General features: G+C 44.2%; 1 protein-coding gene across 1 annotated transcript; it reads right to left on the reverse strand.

Annotated features, from left to right (window-relative positions):
* Window positions 1-2881: 2881 nt before the first annotated feature.
* LOC309545646 (uncharacterized protein) lies at window positions 2882-12492 on the reverse strand. Its single transcript, XM_082244909.1, has 2 exons — window positions 12155-12492; window positions 2882-3988 (listed from the first exon to the last, which is right to left on the reverse strand). The coding sequence occupies exons 1-2, from the start codon at window positions 12466-12468 to the stop codon at window positions 3112-3114; spliced, it is 1191 nt and encodes a 396-aa protein (XP_082101035.1). The 5' UTR covers window positions 12469-12492; the 3' UTR covers window positions 2882-3111.
* Between the last annotated feature and the right edge of the window lie 3009 nt (window positions 12493-15501).

Genomic DNA, 15501 nt, shown 5'->3' on the forward strand with positions numbered 1-15501 from the left:
GGGAGCCGCTACTTCCTGTATAGGTCCGGCTCACAGGCTGAGTGACACACATGAAGCAGTGTTAATTTTGGCAGCAAATTTCAATTTAGTTTTAGTCTTAGTCTTAGGACTAAAATGGCATTTTAGTTTTAGTCCCATTTTAGTCTTCTGCAAGTGTTTTAGTTTTAGTCGTATTTAGTCGACTAAAACTCCAGTATATTTTAGTCGACTAAAACGCCCTACATTTTAGTCGACTAAAACTCATTTTAGTCATCTATAATCAAATGGGTGTAGTTCAATTGTAATTTGTAATGCATTATTTAAGCATTTCTCTACAATTTTCAAACTCATTATATACTACTGCTGGTCCTGGAGTGAAAAATCTAATATGTTATTATTTATGCTTTGAGCATGCACCAGTGTTAATTTTTGGCAGCAAATTTCGATTTAGTTTTAGTTATAGTCTTTTGACTAAAATGCCATTTTAGTTTTAGTCATATTTTAGTCTTAAGACTAAAATGCCATTTTAGTTTTAGTCGTATTTTAGTCATCTGAATTGTGTTAGTCGACGAAAACGTTTTAGTCGGTTTTAGTCGACGAAATTAACACTGACATGAAGCAGCGGCTTTGATCTGTACTGCAGCCGCTTGCTTTGTGTGTAGCTCCAGATCGGTTCCGGTATCGGCGATTTCACAACGGCAGATATCGGTATCGGGTCCAAAAAAGTCGGATCGGTGCATCCCTAGTCCTGGTGACGTAACCGGCAGCATGTACAGTAAATACCTCCTAAACGGTGCACGTTTAGGTGGTATTTACAGTCCCTATAGATAAGCCTTATTATAGAGTTACCTATAGGGACAAATTATTCATGGGAGTTTACTCCCACTTTAAGCCTTGACAAAAAGTAGTAACGGATCGGTTTCTATGCAGAGCTACACCAGATTTTGCACTCTCCAGTTTAAGTAAATCAACTTAATTGTATGTTTTGTGTCTATTCCAACACATAAATGTAACTGTTGAAAAAAATTAAGAAACACCTCCACAGATGTCAAATTGAGGTCAGCGGCTGTGTCCGTGCATCTACTGCATCCCAATTGACATGAATGGGACTGCCTGCACAGGGATGCATGAAACACCTGTGCATCCCCAATGCGGGTAAATATGGCTCTCACATAGGCGTATGCCTGTGTGAACGAGGCCTAAGTTACCTTTGCTACCCTGTAAAGAGACCTTTTGAGCCCAAACAGCCACAGACTACAAAGAATCCCAGAAACATAAAACAATCATCATCTGAACAGGTTACAATTATTTCCCTTCAAGCAATGAATTGTACCAGCCAATTGTTGCTATCTCCTTCTAGATAAGCCAGGACTAGGGATGGTCACTTATGGCCCCCTATTCTTGCTTGATGGGAGTAAAATTGCACTGTCAGGAGGAAGCAAAGATTCACTGAATGAAAGAAGCAGAAGCAGGGAGATCCTTGCATTGCAGGTCCTCGGGTACAGCTTCCTCTCCAGCAAGGAGACCAGTGAGCAGCACAGTACTGACATTGCCAAAGCTGGAGAGATTACTGTTCAGAGGCAGCAGTGCCTTAGGTGACCTTCCACTGCAGATACATAGCTATGAAATTATATCCACAGTAGTGCTAACGCAAAGGAATTGCACTTCTTTTTTCCAAGAGGAATTCAACACAAAAACTGCTTGGGTACAATTAATATTTTCTCTGTACCACGTGGTTTTTTGAAACACTGACCTTAACAAAACATACAGCAAGAAAAGTCAGTGAGAAGTCAGAACTTCTAATTTACATGTCTTTTGGACCATGAAATACTGAAACTGAAGGCTGTGAATGAACACCGCAGACAGGAAACTAGCATTTTTAGAAAGGTCTGCAGTAGCCGCTTTCGTACATTGTACTTCCTCTGTTGTCTACAGCAATGTCCCCCAGCTGTATTCCCCTTTTTAAAGTTATCCTACCTTGCCATTATGGCACGTGTGCAGATGTGCCGAAGGGCTCCGCCCGGCCTTCAGATCCTGGCAGAGGTCTTCAGTCCATCTGTGCACACAAAGATGGCAACATTTTGAGCCACCTGTAAAAGCCATCCTTGCCCATGCAAGAGAAAAGTCACCAGTGCGAAGATGTGCTCAAGCCCACAAATCGGCAGATGTGCCACAGGACTCAGTGGGACCCAAAGCCCTGTGGCACCTCTGCACATGCAGAATCCAGGAGGAAGAGGGGGGGAATCAGGGTTACACAAGCATTATTTTGTTACGAAAAAAAAAAATCCAAATGGGAGAGGGTGGGCAATATGAGACTTTGTTTAGGGTAAAGGTGCACTTTAAAGCGGAGTTCCACCCAATAGTGGAAGTTCTGCTTTAAGGACTCCTGACATGCCACATTTGATATGTCATTTTTTTTGGGGGGGGGGGCAGGTACTTCGTTTTGACAGGTACCCGCTCCCACTTCCGCTTGGGCTGCCTAGGCAGCTTAAAACGTTAAGTTCTACTATCCTTCCTCCCTGCAATCTTCTGGAACACGTCAAATGTCCCAGAAGATTGCCCGGCCATTCAGGACATGCAGCGCGACTCGCGCATGCGCAGTGCGCACCCGGCTGTGAAGCCACAAGCGGTCACAGCCGGGTGCCCACACTAGTGATGCCGCGCCAGGGACAGCAGTGGGAGAGAACCGAGGCTTCACACGGCCGCATCACTGGATCGTGGGACAGGTGAGTGTGTGTTTATTAAAAGTCAGCAGCTACACTTTTTGCAGCTGCTGCCTTTTAATAAGCACAGAAGCGGTTGGAACTCTGCTTTAAGTAATGTTTTTGGAATCAACACGGGACGTATGAATTAAGTAGAAACTCCCTTCAGATAATAAAGTATGGTAACTTTTTTAAACATGAAAATTAAGTATGTGTAGCAGCTCAACCAATCCATATGATTTCAGATAATGGCTTAGACTTTACACAGCCCTTGGTTCTTTCAAGGATGTTAACAGCACGAGGACAGTAAAATACAGAACAGAATTCTTTCCAGAAGAACCTCCAAATAAATGTCAATAAAGTAATAAATCAAGCAAGTCATGTGCAGGATCAAGTAATGTTTTTTGTCAGTCTATGGGCATTTCGTGGTTTAAACTTTTTCATGCTGAAAAGGTATTTCTCCTTGAGGGGATACAAAATAGTCGGCAAAGGTGTTCCGGACCAGCATGCCGCTAGCAGGCCCTCGGACGGTGCTCCATGACACGTCATGTAACGGGTTATTAAGGATGTGCTCAAACACAAAACCGTCTCTTAGAAGCACCACATTATGCAGAACACAAGCGGCCTTTATGATGTCCTGGACAAAGTTGGCTTCTAACTGAATGGGAGAATAGAAGACCCGCCATTTGTTGGCCAAGATCCCAAAGGCACCATCTATCATCCTTCTTGCACGGATCAGCCTGTAGTTGAAGACTTTGCGGATCGGGGTTATGTTCCTTGTAGGAAAGGGTCTCAAGATATTCTCCGATAGTCCAAAGGCCTCGTCGGCAACAAAGACAAAAGGCATGGGGTCACTACTTGAGCTGGGCAAAGGTCTGTATTCCGGCAACTTCAATTTGCCCTCTTTCAGCTTGCGACCCAAGGTAGACTTTTTAAAAATACTACAGCAGCCTGTGGCTCCATAAGCACCGACATCTATAGTGATAAAATTGTACTTACTGTCCACCAAGGCCAGCAATACAAGAGAATGTTTACTGGCATCCCAGTGCCTCTTCCCGCTATTCGGTGGCATTTTCATCCGAATGTCTTTGGCATCGAGAGCTCCAACACAGTTCGGGAAGCTGGTAGTGGCATAGAAGTCTTCAGCTATCTGCATCCATTTCTCTTTGGTTGGCTCTGGCATAAAGATCTTAAACAGAGTGTCACATATCGCTTTGCAGGTCTCCCGAACGATTAACCGGATGGTGGCTTTTCCAATCAGAAATCGGAAATGCAGGGAGGTGAAACTTTGTCCGGTGGACAGGTATCTGTCAAAGGATAACATCTTCAGTTAATAGACCAGACTATAAACCAGCAAAGAGAATACACTTACTCATTTGAAAGCTGAACTCTGGGAAACCAGCTAAATATATACAAACAACTACTTCTGGACCACCCACTGCATATACAGTACCTCACAAAAGTACGTACACCCCTCACTTTTTTGTAAATATTTTATTATATCTTTTCATGTGACAACACTGAAGAAATGACACTTTGCTACAATGTAAAGTAGTGAGTGTACAGCTTGTATAACAGTGTAAATTTGCTGTTCCCTTAAAATAACTCAGCACAGCCATTAATGTCTAAACCGCTGGCAACAAAAGTGAGTACACCCCTAAGTTAAAATGTCCAAGTTGGGCCCAATTAGCCATTTTCCCTCCCTGGTGTCATGTGACTCGTTAAGTGTTACAAGGTCTCAGGTGTGAATAGGGAACAGGTGTGTTCAATTTGGTGTTATCGCTCTCACTCTCTCATACTGGTCACTGGAAGTTCAACATGTTACCTCATGGCAATGAACTCTCTGAGGATCTAAAAAAAAAAAGAATTATTGCTCAACAAAAAAATGGTCTAGGCTATAAGAAGAAGATACGGCGGTTTAACGGGACAGGTTCCACTCAGAACAGGCCTCGCCATGGTCGACCAAAGAAGTTGAGTGCACATGCTCAGTGTCATATCCAGAGGTAGTCTTTGGGAAATAGAGGTATGAGTGCTGCCAGCATTGCTGCAGAGGTTGAAGGGGTGGGGGGTCAGCCTGTCAGTGCTCAGACCATGCGCCACACACTGCATCAAATTGGTCTGCATGGCTATCGTCCCAGAAGGAAGCCTCTTCTAAAGATGATGCACAAGAAAGCCTGCAAACAGTTTGCTGAAGACAAGAAGACTGAGGACATGGATTACTGGAATCATGTCCTGTGGTCTAATGAGACCAAGATAAACTTTTCTGTATCGTACATCACGGGACACAGAGCCCTAAATCATAACATATGGGTTATATAGCCACCTTCAGGTGAACTGGTACCCAATCAGAAAGGATGTCTCCCTATATAACCCCTCCCACATAGGAAGTGCCTCAGTTTTTTTGCCAGTGTCTAAAGTTGATGGTCACTGTGGAGAGTCGCTCCACATATTTCTTATGTTTTAAAGAAGAAAGAAGATTATGCTACATACCCCGATGAAAGATCACTGAATCTAAGGGGTTAGCTATCAGAACCATCCTAAACAGTCAATAGACTAAAAACATGGTACCTGAGCCTCAGGAGGCAGATATGAGGTCTTGCTTGTAATGCTGTCCTTTTTAAGCTCTGGACCCTGGGATCCAGACCCTTGGAATACCAAACCCCAAAGGCAGGGTGCTCTACAGGTCCAAGGCCATGGCCCCTCTAAAACAAGGGGACCCAGTCCTTGAAGGTCTCCAAGACAAAGCTCGCCATGATTGGTGAAGATTGGATTCCTGCTTCATACAGAATCCTGCATCAGGACTGGTAAGTCCAATTTTAAATATACAGCAAACCTTGAAGGTAAAAATTGCTGGCATAATTGCAGATTGTAAATATTTTTTGCACTGTTCCCTTTAAAAAAATTCCAGAGACCGAGTGCCATGTGAGTCTCTGCACGAGATTATAGATGTTAAAGCCTAGGCAAAATACATCTTGTTAAGCATTATTTCTGTGCTTGTTTTTCTGACACACTGTTTTCACCCTGTGCTGATTACCTGAAAGATATCAGCTGTGGCAAACCAATGTGTGCATGAGACTGTGGATGTTGAGCTATGCTCAATTCCATGCCAGACCCTTACAGAACAACATTCTGTCTACATGGACCAGAAGGGTTCAGTATCTGGACTGGTCCGTGTCTCTGGTACCAAGAGTACGTCAGAGTCTGAATTGGAAAAGGGGAAATCCTTTCTTCCAGTGACCTGAAAAGTGGTGACTACAGAGGCCAGTCTCTCCAGCTGGGGAGCGGTTCTGGAGGAAGCCACTGTCCAGGGAAAATGATCTTGAATAGAGAGACATCTCCCCATCAACATTCTGGAAATCCGATCAGTCGGGCTTTGAAAAACTGGACGCCCAGACTTCGGGGTCGCTTCGGGGTGCAATACAATAATGCCACGGCGTGGTTTATATCAACCATTAAAGAGGTTGTAAACTCGAATTTTTTTTTCTTTTTTTCACCCTGCAAGAGAAAGACATAATGAGCTAGTATGCATCGCATACTAGCTCATTATGCAATACTTACCTTAGAACGAGCCCCCGCCGTGCCGCTCACTCACCTCTATGACGGGCGACATGTCCAGTCGCCCGTCTTCCGGGATCGCGGCATCTGGCCATCTGATTGGCCGGAGCCGCGGTGACGTCACGCACGCGCGCGAGAGCCGACAGTCACGGCATGGGACTCTGAAGGAGCGGCACGAGCGGCCGTTCCTTCAGAGCGCATGCGCCAGTGATGTCACTGGCTGCATGTAAGGTAAATATCTCCTAAACGGTACATGTTTAGGAGATATTTACAGTACCTATAGGTAAGCCTTATCATAGGCTTACCTATAGGTACAACTCGCAGAGGAGGGTTTACTTCCTCTTTAAGGAGGCACAAGGAGTCAGTCAGCCCAGAAAGAGGTGGATATCATCCTGTCCCAGGCAGAGAAGTTTGTGCCATGCCTGACAGCAGGAATAGAGAACTGTAAGACAGATTTTTTGAGCTGTCAACAGATGTTTCCAGGGGAATGGTCCCTACATCCTGAGATTTTTCAATCAATCTGCCTACGCTGGTGGGTCCCAGACGTACATTTGTTGGTATCTGGATTCAACAAGTTGAAGAAATTTTTGTCCAGGACCAGGGACCTTGCAGTCGGAGTGGATGCTTTGGTGACTCCTTGGGAGGAGTATTCCCTGATTTATGCCTTTCCTCCGGAACAGATGATACCGCGTTTATTGCGCAGGATCCAGCTAGAGCTATCCTCCTATATAGAAGGATCACAGGTGCTCTGTGATTATTCTAGAGAGAAGAACCGTCAGCTGTGTTTACAATAGCTGACTATCCTCTCTCAGTGGGGAATGATCGTGGGTGCCCGGCGGCAATCGGAGCAGCCGGCCCCATGCATCGGAGTCCCCGCTGCCGAATGGGGGCGGGAGCGCGCCGGCATGCGTTTGCCCCCTAGCTGCAGGTGCACGACCGACGTAGAGCTATGTCAGCTCGCGCAGGAGGGCCAGCCTGCCATAGTAAATCTGCGGCGGGCGGTCCTTAAGTGGTTAATGGCTGTGTGTTGAGTTATTTTGAGGGGACAGCAACTATACACTGTTATACAAGCTGTACACTCACTACTTTACATTGTAGCAAAGTGTCATTTCTTCAGTGTTGTCACATGTGACAAAAAAATGTGAGGGGTGTACTCACTTTTATGAGATACTGTATACTGTGGCAGAGCGGCCCAGCTGTAGGTACGCGATTTTGTGCACCGGCTCTCGGGGGCACATGCGCGCCGCTCCCGCTATGATTAGATACAGCAGGAGCCACCCGCGATCGTGCAGGGGAATTACAGAACGGCCGTCTGCCTTTGTAAACAAGGTGGGCGGCTGTTCTGTCACAGAGGGAGAGAGATCTTGTGTTTCAGCTAAGCTGAATCACAGATCTCTCTTTTCCTCTAGCACATCCATCCTCACACAGTTAGAAAGCATTCCCTAGGAGCACCCTTAAACCCTTGATCACCCCCCAGTATTAACCCCTTCCCTGCCAGTGTCATTTATACAGCAACAGTGCATTTTTTTTAGCACTGATCACTGTATTGGTGTCACTGGTCCCCAAAAAGTGTCACTTAGTGTCCGATTTGTCAGCCGCAATGTCGCAGTCCCACTAAAAATCACTGATCACCACCATTACTAGTAAAAACAACTTAAAAAAAAAAATAAGAAGTCCATAAGTGCCGGTTCACACTGTTCCGACTTGTCAGGTGACTTGGTCGCCTGACAAGTCGTGCTCCATTCAGTGCAATTGGAACCGTTCTAATAGGAGCGACTCAAGTCGTTCCGACTTAGAAAAAGGTTCCTGCACTTCTTTTGGCCGAAGTCGGAGCGACTTGCATTGACTTCCATTATGTGAAGCCGGTGCAAGCCACGGCAACTTCATTAAGTCGTGTCGCCATAGTGTGAGTGCCGGTTCACACTAGGGCGACCTGGTCACCTCCCATAGGGAAGCTGCGGACCCGTTCTAATAGGAGCGACACAAGTCGCTCCGACCTAGAAAAAGGGTCCGGAGCTTCTTTGGGGCGACCAGGAGGCGACCGCCATAGACTTCAATGTTATGAAGTCCGTGGCGGCCGCTCCAAGGTCGCGGCACGCTGCTCGCACCGCGACCTCGGAGGTCGCCACCCGAAGTAGCGTCGCGGTAGTGTGAACCGGCGCTTAACCGACTCTAAATGTATCCCATAGTTTGAAGATGCTGTAACGTTTGCACAAACCAATCAAAATACACCTATTAGCATTTTTATTACCAAAAATATGTTGCAGAATACAGCCAGAATGGCCTAAATTGATGAAAAAAGTTGATTTTTTTTACATTTATTCATTAGGAATGTTTTATAGCAGAAAGTAAAAAATTATATATTTTTTTGTTTGTTTATAGTGTAAAAAAATAAAAAAACAGCAGAGGTGATCAAATACCACCAAAAGAAAGCTCTATTTGTGGGGGGGGGGGGGGGAGGAAATCAATTATATTTGGGTACATGGTCGCACGACTACGCAATTGTCAGTTAAAGCAACGCAGTGCCGTATCACAAAAAATGGCCTGGTCATTAAGGGGGTAAAACCTTCCGGAGTTGAAGTGGTTAAATACATATACTGGAGATGATTTACCTGCCAAAAGATTTTTATTTCTCAACTCCTCCGTGTGCTGCCAACACACAGTATTAAATCCTAGATAGATTAGATTTGCCCTTTTATCTCGGTAACCCACCTGAAAGCTCACCAATGGCCATTCAAATAACAACCTTAGGAAAGCTAGTATCTGCATAGACACCTTGGGGGAGATTTACTAAAACTGGTGCACACAGAATCAGGTGCAGCTTCTAGGTTTTAGCCCTCGTTCACATTGAATGTGGATTTGAAATCGTGCGACTTCACCTGAACGTGCACGATTTAAAGCCGCATTTCAGTCCGACTTCGAGGGCCACTTGAAAGAGATCTGTGTGGGTTCATGCGCAGATGTCTATTGACGTCGCCCCTGAAGTCACCCCCCCCTGACTTTTTATAAGCTTACCCGTAGGGTGAAGTTAAAATTTTTACTTCAATACCACTTTAAAGAGGTTGTAAACCCCCAAAAAATATTTTTTTCTTTTTGCAACCTGAAAGAGAAACACATAATGAGCTAGTATGCATCGCATACTAGCTCATTATGAAATACTTACCTTAGAACGAGCCCCCGCCGTGCCGCCCGCTTACCTGTACGACGGGCGACATGTCCAGTCGCCCGTCTTCTGGGATCGCGGCATCCGGCCATCTGATTGGCCGGAGCCGCGGTGCCGTCACTCCCGCGCGGGAGCCGACGGTCACAGGGCTCTGAAGGAATGGCACCAGCGGCCGTTCCTTCAGAGCGCATGCGCCAGTGACTTCACTGGCTGCATGTAAGGTAAATATCTCCTAAACGGTACATGTTTAGGAGATATTTACAGGACCTATAGGTAAGCCTTATTATAGACTTACCTATAGGTACAAGTTACAGAGGAGGGTTTACTTCCTCTTTAACCGCCTTAGCGGTATCCCCGAGCGTGACTCGGGGTAGGAATTTTCTGCTATTAGCGGTATCCCCGAGTCACGCTCGGGGTCAATGGGCAGAGCGTGCAGACAGCGCAGCGGAGCTTCTCTTACCTTATCCTGGCGATCCAGCGATGAGCTCTCATTGCTGTGACCGCCAGTGAGATCTCCGCCGCTCGTCTGTCGGTCTGAGGACTTCCTAGTTCCGTTCCCTGCAGCAGCAATGCTGCATGGGAGCGGAACTAGGGAGGGAAAGTAAAAAAAAAAAAAAAAAAACGTTGCACAAAACACATAACACATTTTATATTATATATATGCATATATATATATATATATATATATATATACATATGTATATATATATATATATATATATATATATATATATATATACCTATATACACACACACACATATATATATATATATATATATATAAAATTATATTATTGATTCGATTATAATTCATGCGTATATACACACACATATATATATATATATATATATATATATATATATATATATATATATATATATACACACATATATATATAATATATAACGCATGAATTATAATCTAATCAATAATATAATTTTATTATATATATTATATATTAAATAATAAAATAATATTATTGATTCGATTATAATTCACTTGTTTGTGTTTCAAATTTATCACATCTGGGATGTCTACTAGAGACTTGTTTTGGTCAGGTTTAAGTCAGTAATTACTAAGAATTATAGGCATATAATACATAACGCCAAATTTCCATGAAAAGAATTGTACCGCTTTTGGAACAGAATTCCTGACAGAATCATACCGCCAGGGAGGTTAAGTGCATCTTTGTTTTGGCTATAGTAGGCTATAATTAGATCCCATCCGGATTTCTGCTCTGCAATGTTCCCTCACTTCCTGTTCCGGTGACAACATTGTGACTGTAGCAGGAAGTGAGAAGAGATCACCAATGGAAATACAGATAGCAATACAAAGTGAACAAGGGTTCTATCCCTCTTTCACTAAATAATATGCAGGAAAAAGCAACAGTTACAATTTCAAGTGATTGCTAACTTGATATAATCTTTTGTTTCATTATGCTAGGTTCTCCTGTCTATAAGCCATTTATACCTGTTTTCAGAGCGCCGATCAGTGCTCACATGACTCGCTGCCTCTCTCCTCTCCCCGTCTGACAGCTGCAGTGGGCGGGGCCGAAATACCCTTGCTGACGTCAGTCGGGAGGAGAGAGAGAGAGCTGGTTGGTCACGTGAGTGCCATTTGGCGCTCTGAAAACAGGTATAAACTGCATTTTTTTTTTTAAACACATAGACAGGAGAACCAAGCATAATGAAACACAGAGGATTATATAAGATTTGTAAAGTTATTTAAGCACAGGAGGGGGGATAGGCACTGTCACTAACTCACTGACAGGCAGGGAGGGGGAGGACACAGGGGAGCTGAGGATGACGGAGGCATGTACACACTGACCAAGGTGTCAGGGCTCAGCAGCCGTGATACACTGTGGTCAGTTTACAAGGGGGGAGGGCAGAAACTGGCAGGATCAGCCAGGAATTTCAGGTAATATGGGGTGCCAAATTACACAGCACAAGCACTGTGTTGTATAATAAGCTTTAAAGCTACAGCATCTTTATTTTTTTGGGGTAACAAACGCTCTAATTTGGTCACACTCGCCTGTCATGCGAATTGGATGCGGGGAAACCCACATCTAATTCACATATATGTGAATCCAGCCTTAAAGTAGAACTATAGGCAAAACTTTTTTTTTCTATTTTGGATAGACTAAGGCAGTGATGGCGAACCTTGGTACTCCAGATGTTTTGGAACTACATTTCCCATAATACTCACACATTCTGCAATGTAGTTGAGCATCATGGGAAATGTAGTTTCAAAACATCTGGGGTGCCAAGGTTTGCCATCACTGGACTAAGGGAAGGATATAACACCTGTGAGGTTTGTTTTTGCCATCTGTGTCCCATTGGGGGAGATTTATCTTCACGTCCTGTCCCATTACCAAACAGGAAGTGAGAGGAAATCCCTGCAAATTAAGGGAACCTCTTGGGGACTCCCAGGTCACCAGAACTAGTGTCCCCATTGGAAGATTTTCCCTCTATTACTTTTCTGGGGACAACCCAAAATTTGGGATTTTCTTCTACTTTTATTTTCAATAATAATGGTAAACAGGACAAATAGAGAGGGGGAATCTCCCTAACGGGGACAAAGACAGTAATAAAAACAGACAGGGGTTCTAATCCATCTGCACTCTATCCAAAACTAAAAGAAACTGTTTTGCCTTTAGTTATACTTTAAAAACCACCTACTTGTTCCTAAAGCAGATTTAGTATTCCTTGTCATACATCCCATCTTATAGAATTCCTCCTACCCCGACCAACATACTTTATGGTGACGCAGAGCCGCTCCTCGGGGGATATGGCCAGTCTCATCTGCGTGTCGCTCCGTATGAGCGCCGGTCTCAGGTACTCCAGCAGCTCATCGAACGTTCCGATGGACATTTTGAAGTAATTGAAGAACCTCTTGGGACACGTGCGCAGATCTCCATAACGAAGGTGAAACTGTCCCTTGGAGAACCTCTGGCTGGTCAGCGGGTGCACCCAGTAATTCCTCACCGTCTCCCGTCTACGCTTTCTCTTTTTGTTCACCACATAACCCAGAACCAGCAACCAGAACTGGATCTCATGGTCTGTGGACATCTTTACACAACGAGTAACAAAAACAAAAAAAAAAACCCTTAAAAAAAGATCCCTCTGCTGTCTACATCACCCAAACATTCTGTGCTCAGGAAATGGGTTCGAAAATCAGTTTGGAAAGACAACAAAGGCCGATGAATTATAATGTAACGTCACAAACTAATAATAATCCTCCAAATCTTCATATATATTACATTTGTAGTTCTATAGCAATGTGTAATATAAATGAATGTGACAAATCAGGGTCGGTCACTCTTCAGAACATATAATGTTTCTGTTTGGGGGACACGGAACGTGCATCTGATGCTATTTTGGTCTGTTGTTGTGACATTAACAGATCTACAGGACATCAAAACCTAGACTGGGACTACGACACACATCTGTCCTCGGTCAATCTTCAGAGCAGGCCTGAACATTCCGGAAGGTGTTGGGCTCCTCCCAGTGGCGGGTCCAGTCTGAGGATAAACATACGGCTCATCTACGAGTGTGATCAGAAGAGGAACCGTTCTGATCTCACTGTGCTGACAATCTACGATGATGGAGCTCAATTTCAATTGGAACGTAAGTGCTGGCGGCAGATCATAGAGACAGCAACAATCTCACACAGTTGACGGAGGTTGGCAAATTGTAAAGACGGTGACAATATCGCACAGAAGACAGCAGATCGTAGAGACGGTGACAATATCACATAGATGATAGCAGATCGTAGAGACGGTGACAATGTCGCACAGATGATGGCAGATCGTAGAGACGGTGACAATATCGCATAGATGATAGCAGATCGTAGAGACGGTGACAATGTCGCACAGATGATGGCAGATCGTAGAGACGGTGACAATATCGCATAGATGATAGCAGATCGTAGAGACGGTGACAATATCGCATAGATGATAGCAGATCGTAGAGACGGTGACAATATCGCACAGATGATAGATCGTAGAGACGGTGACAATGTCGCACAGATTACGGCAGTATGTAGAGACGGTGACAATGTCGCATAGATGACAGCAAATTGTAGAGACCATGACAATGTCGCACAGATGAGGGCAGACCGTAGAAACGGTGACAATGTCGCACAGATGATAGATTGTAGAGACGGTGACAATGTCGCACAGATTACGGCAGTATGTAGAGCCGGTGACAATTTCGCACAGGTGACGACAGATCGTAGAGACAGTGACAATGTCGCACAGATGACTTCAGATCGTAGAGACGGTGACAATGTCGCATAGATGACAGCAAATCGTAGAGACCATGACAATGTCGCACAGATGAGGGCAGACCGTAGAAACGGTGACAATGTCGCACAGATGATAGCAGATCACAGAGACGGTGACAATGTCGCACAGATGACTTCAGATCGTGGAGACAGTGACAATGTCACACAGATGACTTCAGATCGTAGAGACGGTGACAATGTCGCATAGATGACAGCAAATCGTAGAGACGGTGACAATGTCGCACAGGTGACGGCAGATCGTAAAGACGGTAACAATGTCGCACAGATGACGCACTGCAGACAGACTGGAGCTCAGCATGGACAGATCAGAGCAGAGAATGGAGAGCTCAGAGATCAGATGATGGGGGCAGCCATGGCTTCTTATAGAGGAGATGATAGTGAGGAAGATTCAGCAGATTGGGGGGTCATTAAACTCTAATAACCCCCAGATCCCCCTCCTGATGTGTGCCTGATATCAATAGGTCAGAACTGTCACATGTGTATGATGAGGGATCAGCAGATCTCTATCTTCTCCTTCTCCATGGAAGTAATACTGATTACAGACACCATCCTACACGTGTAAAAGGCTGCTAGATTCCTTTTACTGATGTGTCCGCAGTGCAGTGCACCGAGCTCCGGGGTGTCCGCCATTTTTCTGAAGCTCAACTTAGTGCAAGAGAAGGGGAAAGGTTCAGGCAAAATGGCTGCTGAGGCGGAGACACAAAGAATTAGAAAAATAAATCACCATCTAGTGGTCAAAAAAGGTCATAGGCTTAACTCTTTAATCTTTAACTGCTGGAAGCTTTTGAACAGATGACCCTGTAGTTTAGTGTTATTTATTTAGGCTGAAAACATGCATTAACCACTTAAGGACCAGACCTATTTCTGACACTTGTTGTTTACAAGTTAAAATCAGTATTTTTTTGCTAGAAAATTACTTAGAACCCCCAAACATTATATATAATGTTCGGTTTGAAGATGCCCCACAGATGCCCAATAGGGTTTAGGTCTGGAGACATGCTTGGCCAGTCCATCATCTTTTTTAACAGAGACCCTAAAGAATAAAATGGAAATGGTTGCAATATTTTATGACACACCTTATTTACGCAGCAGTCTTACAAACGCAATTTTTTGGGGGAAAAAATACCTATTTTTCATAAAAAATAAGGAAACAGTAAAGTTAACCCAATTTTTTTCTATAATGTGAAAGATATTGTTACACTGGGTAAATTGATACCTAACATATCATGCTTTAAAATTGCTTCGCTCGTGGAATGGCGACAAACTTTGGTACTTAAAAATCCCCATGGGTGACACTTTAAAAATGTCTACAGGTTACCAGTGTAGAGTTACAGAGGAGGTCTAGGGCTGGAATTATTGCTCTCACTCTAAGGATCGCAGCGATACCTCACATGTGTGGTTTGAACACTGTTTACATTTGCGGGCACAACTTACATATGTGTTTGTTTTGGTGCGCGAGCACGGCGGGATAGGGCGCTTAAAAATGTTTTTATTTTTTTTTTCCTATTTATTTATTTTTACACTGTCCCTTAAGGGTCCATTCACACTAGCGCGACTTGTCAGGCGACTTGGTCGCCTGACAAGTCGCGGTCACTCGCTCGCTCGCCATTGATTAGCACAGGATCCGTTCTAATAGGAGCAACACAAGTCGTTCCGACTTAGAAAAAGGGTCCTGTACTACTTTGGGGCGACCTGGAGGTGACTTGCATTGACTTCAATTATACTTCACAGGTCGCCCCACCAAGTCGTGTCACCCCTGTCTGAATGGGCTCTTAAAAAAAAAAATTCTGATCATT

This window comes from Pelophylax lessonae (genome assembly GCF_965119305.1).
Source record: "Pelophylax lessonae genome assembly, chromosome: 2".
In the NCBI taxonomy this organism is placed as follows: Eukaryota; Metazoa; Chordata; class Amphibia; order Anura; family Ranidae; genus Pelophylax; species Pelophylax lessonae.

Excerpts from the sequence above, each read along its gene's own strand:
- LOC309545646 (XM_082244909.1), bottom strand. The coding sequence starts at position 12,468 with ATGTCCACAGACCATGAGATCCAGTTCTGGTTGCTGGTTCTGGGTTAT. Across the intron at positions 3,989-12,154 it reads CGGCTCTGCGTCACCATAAA|ATACCTGTCCACCGGACAAA; the intron begins GTATGTTGGTCG and ends ATCCTTTGACAG.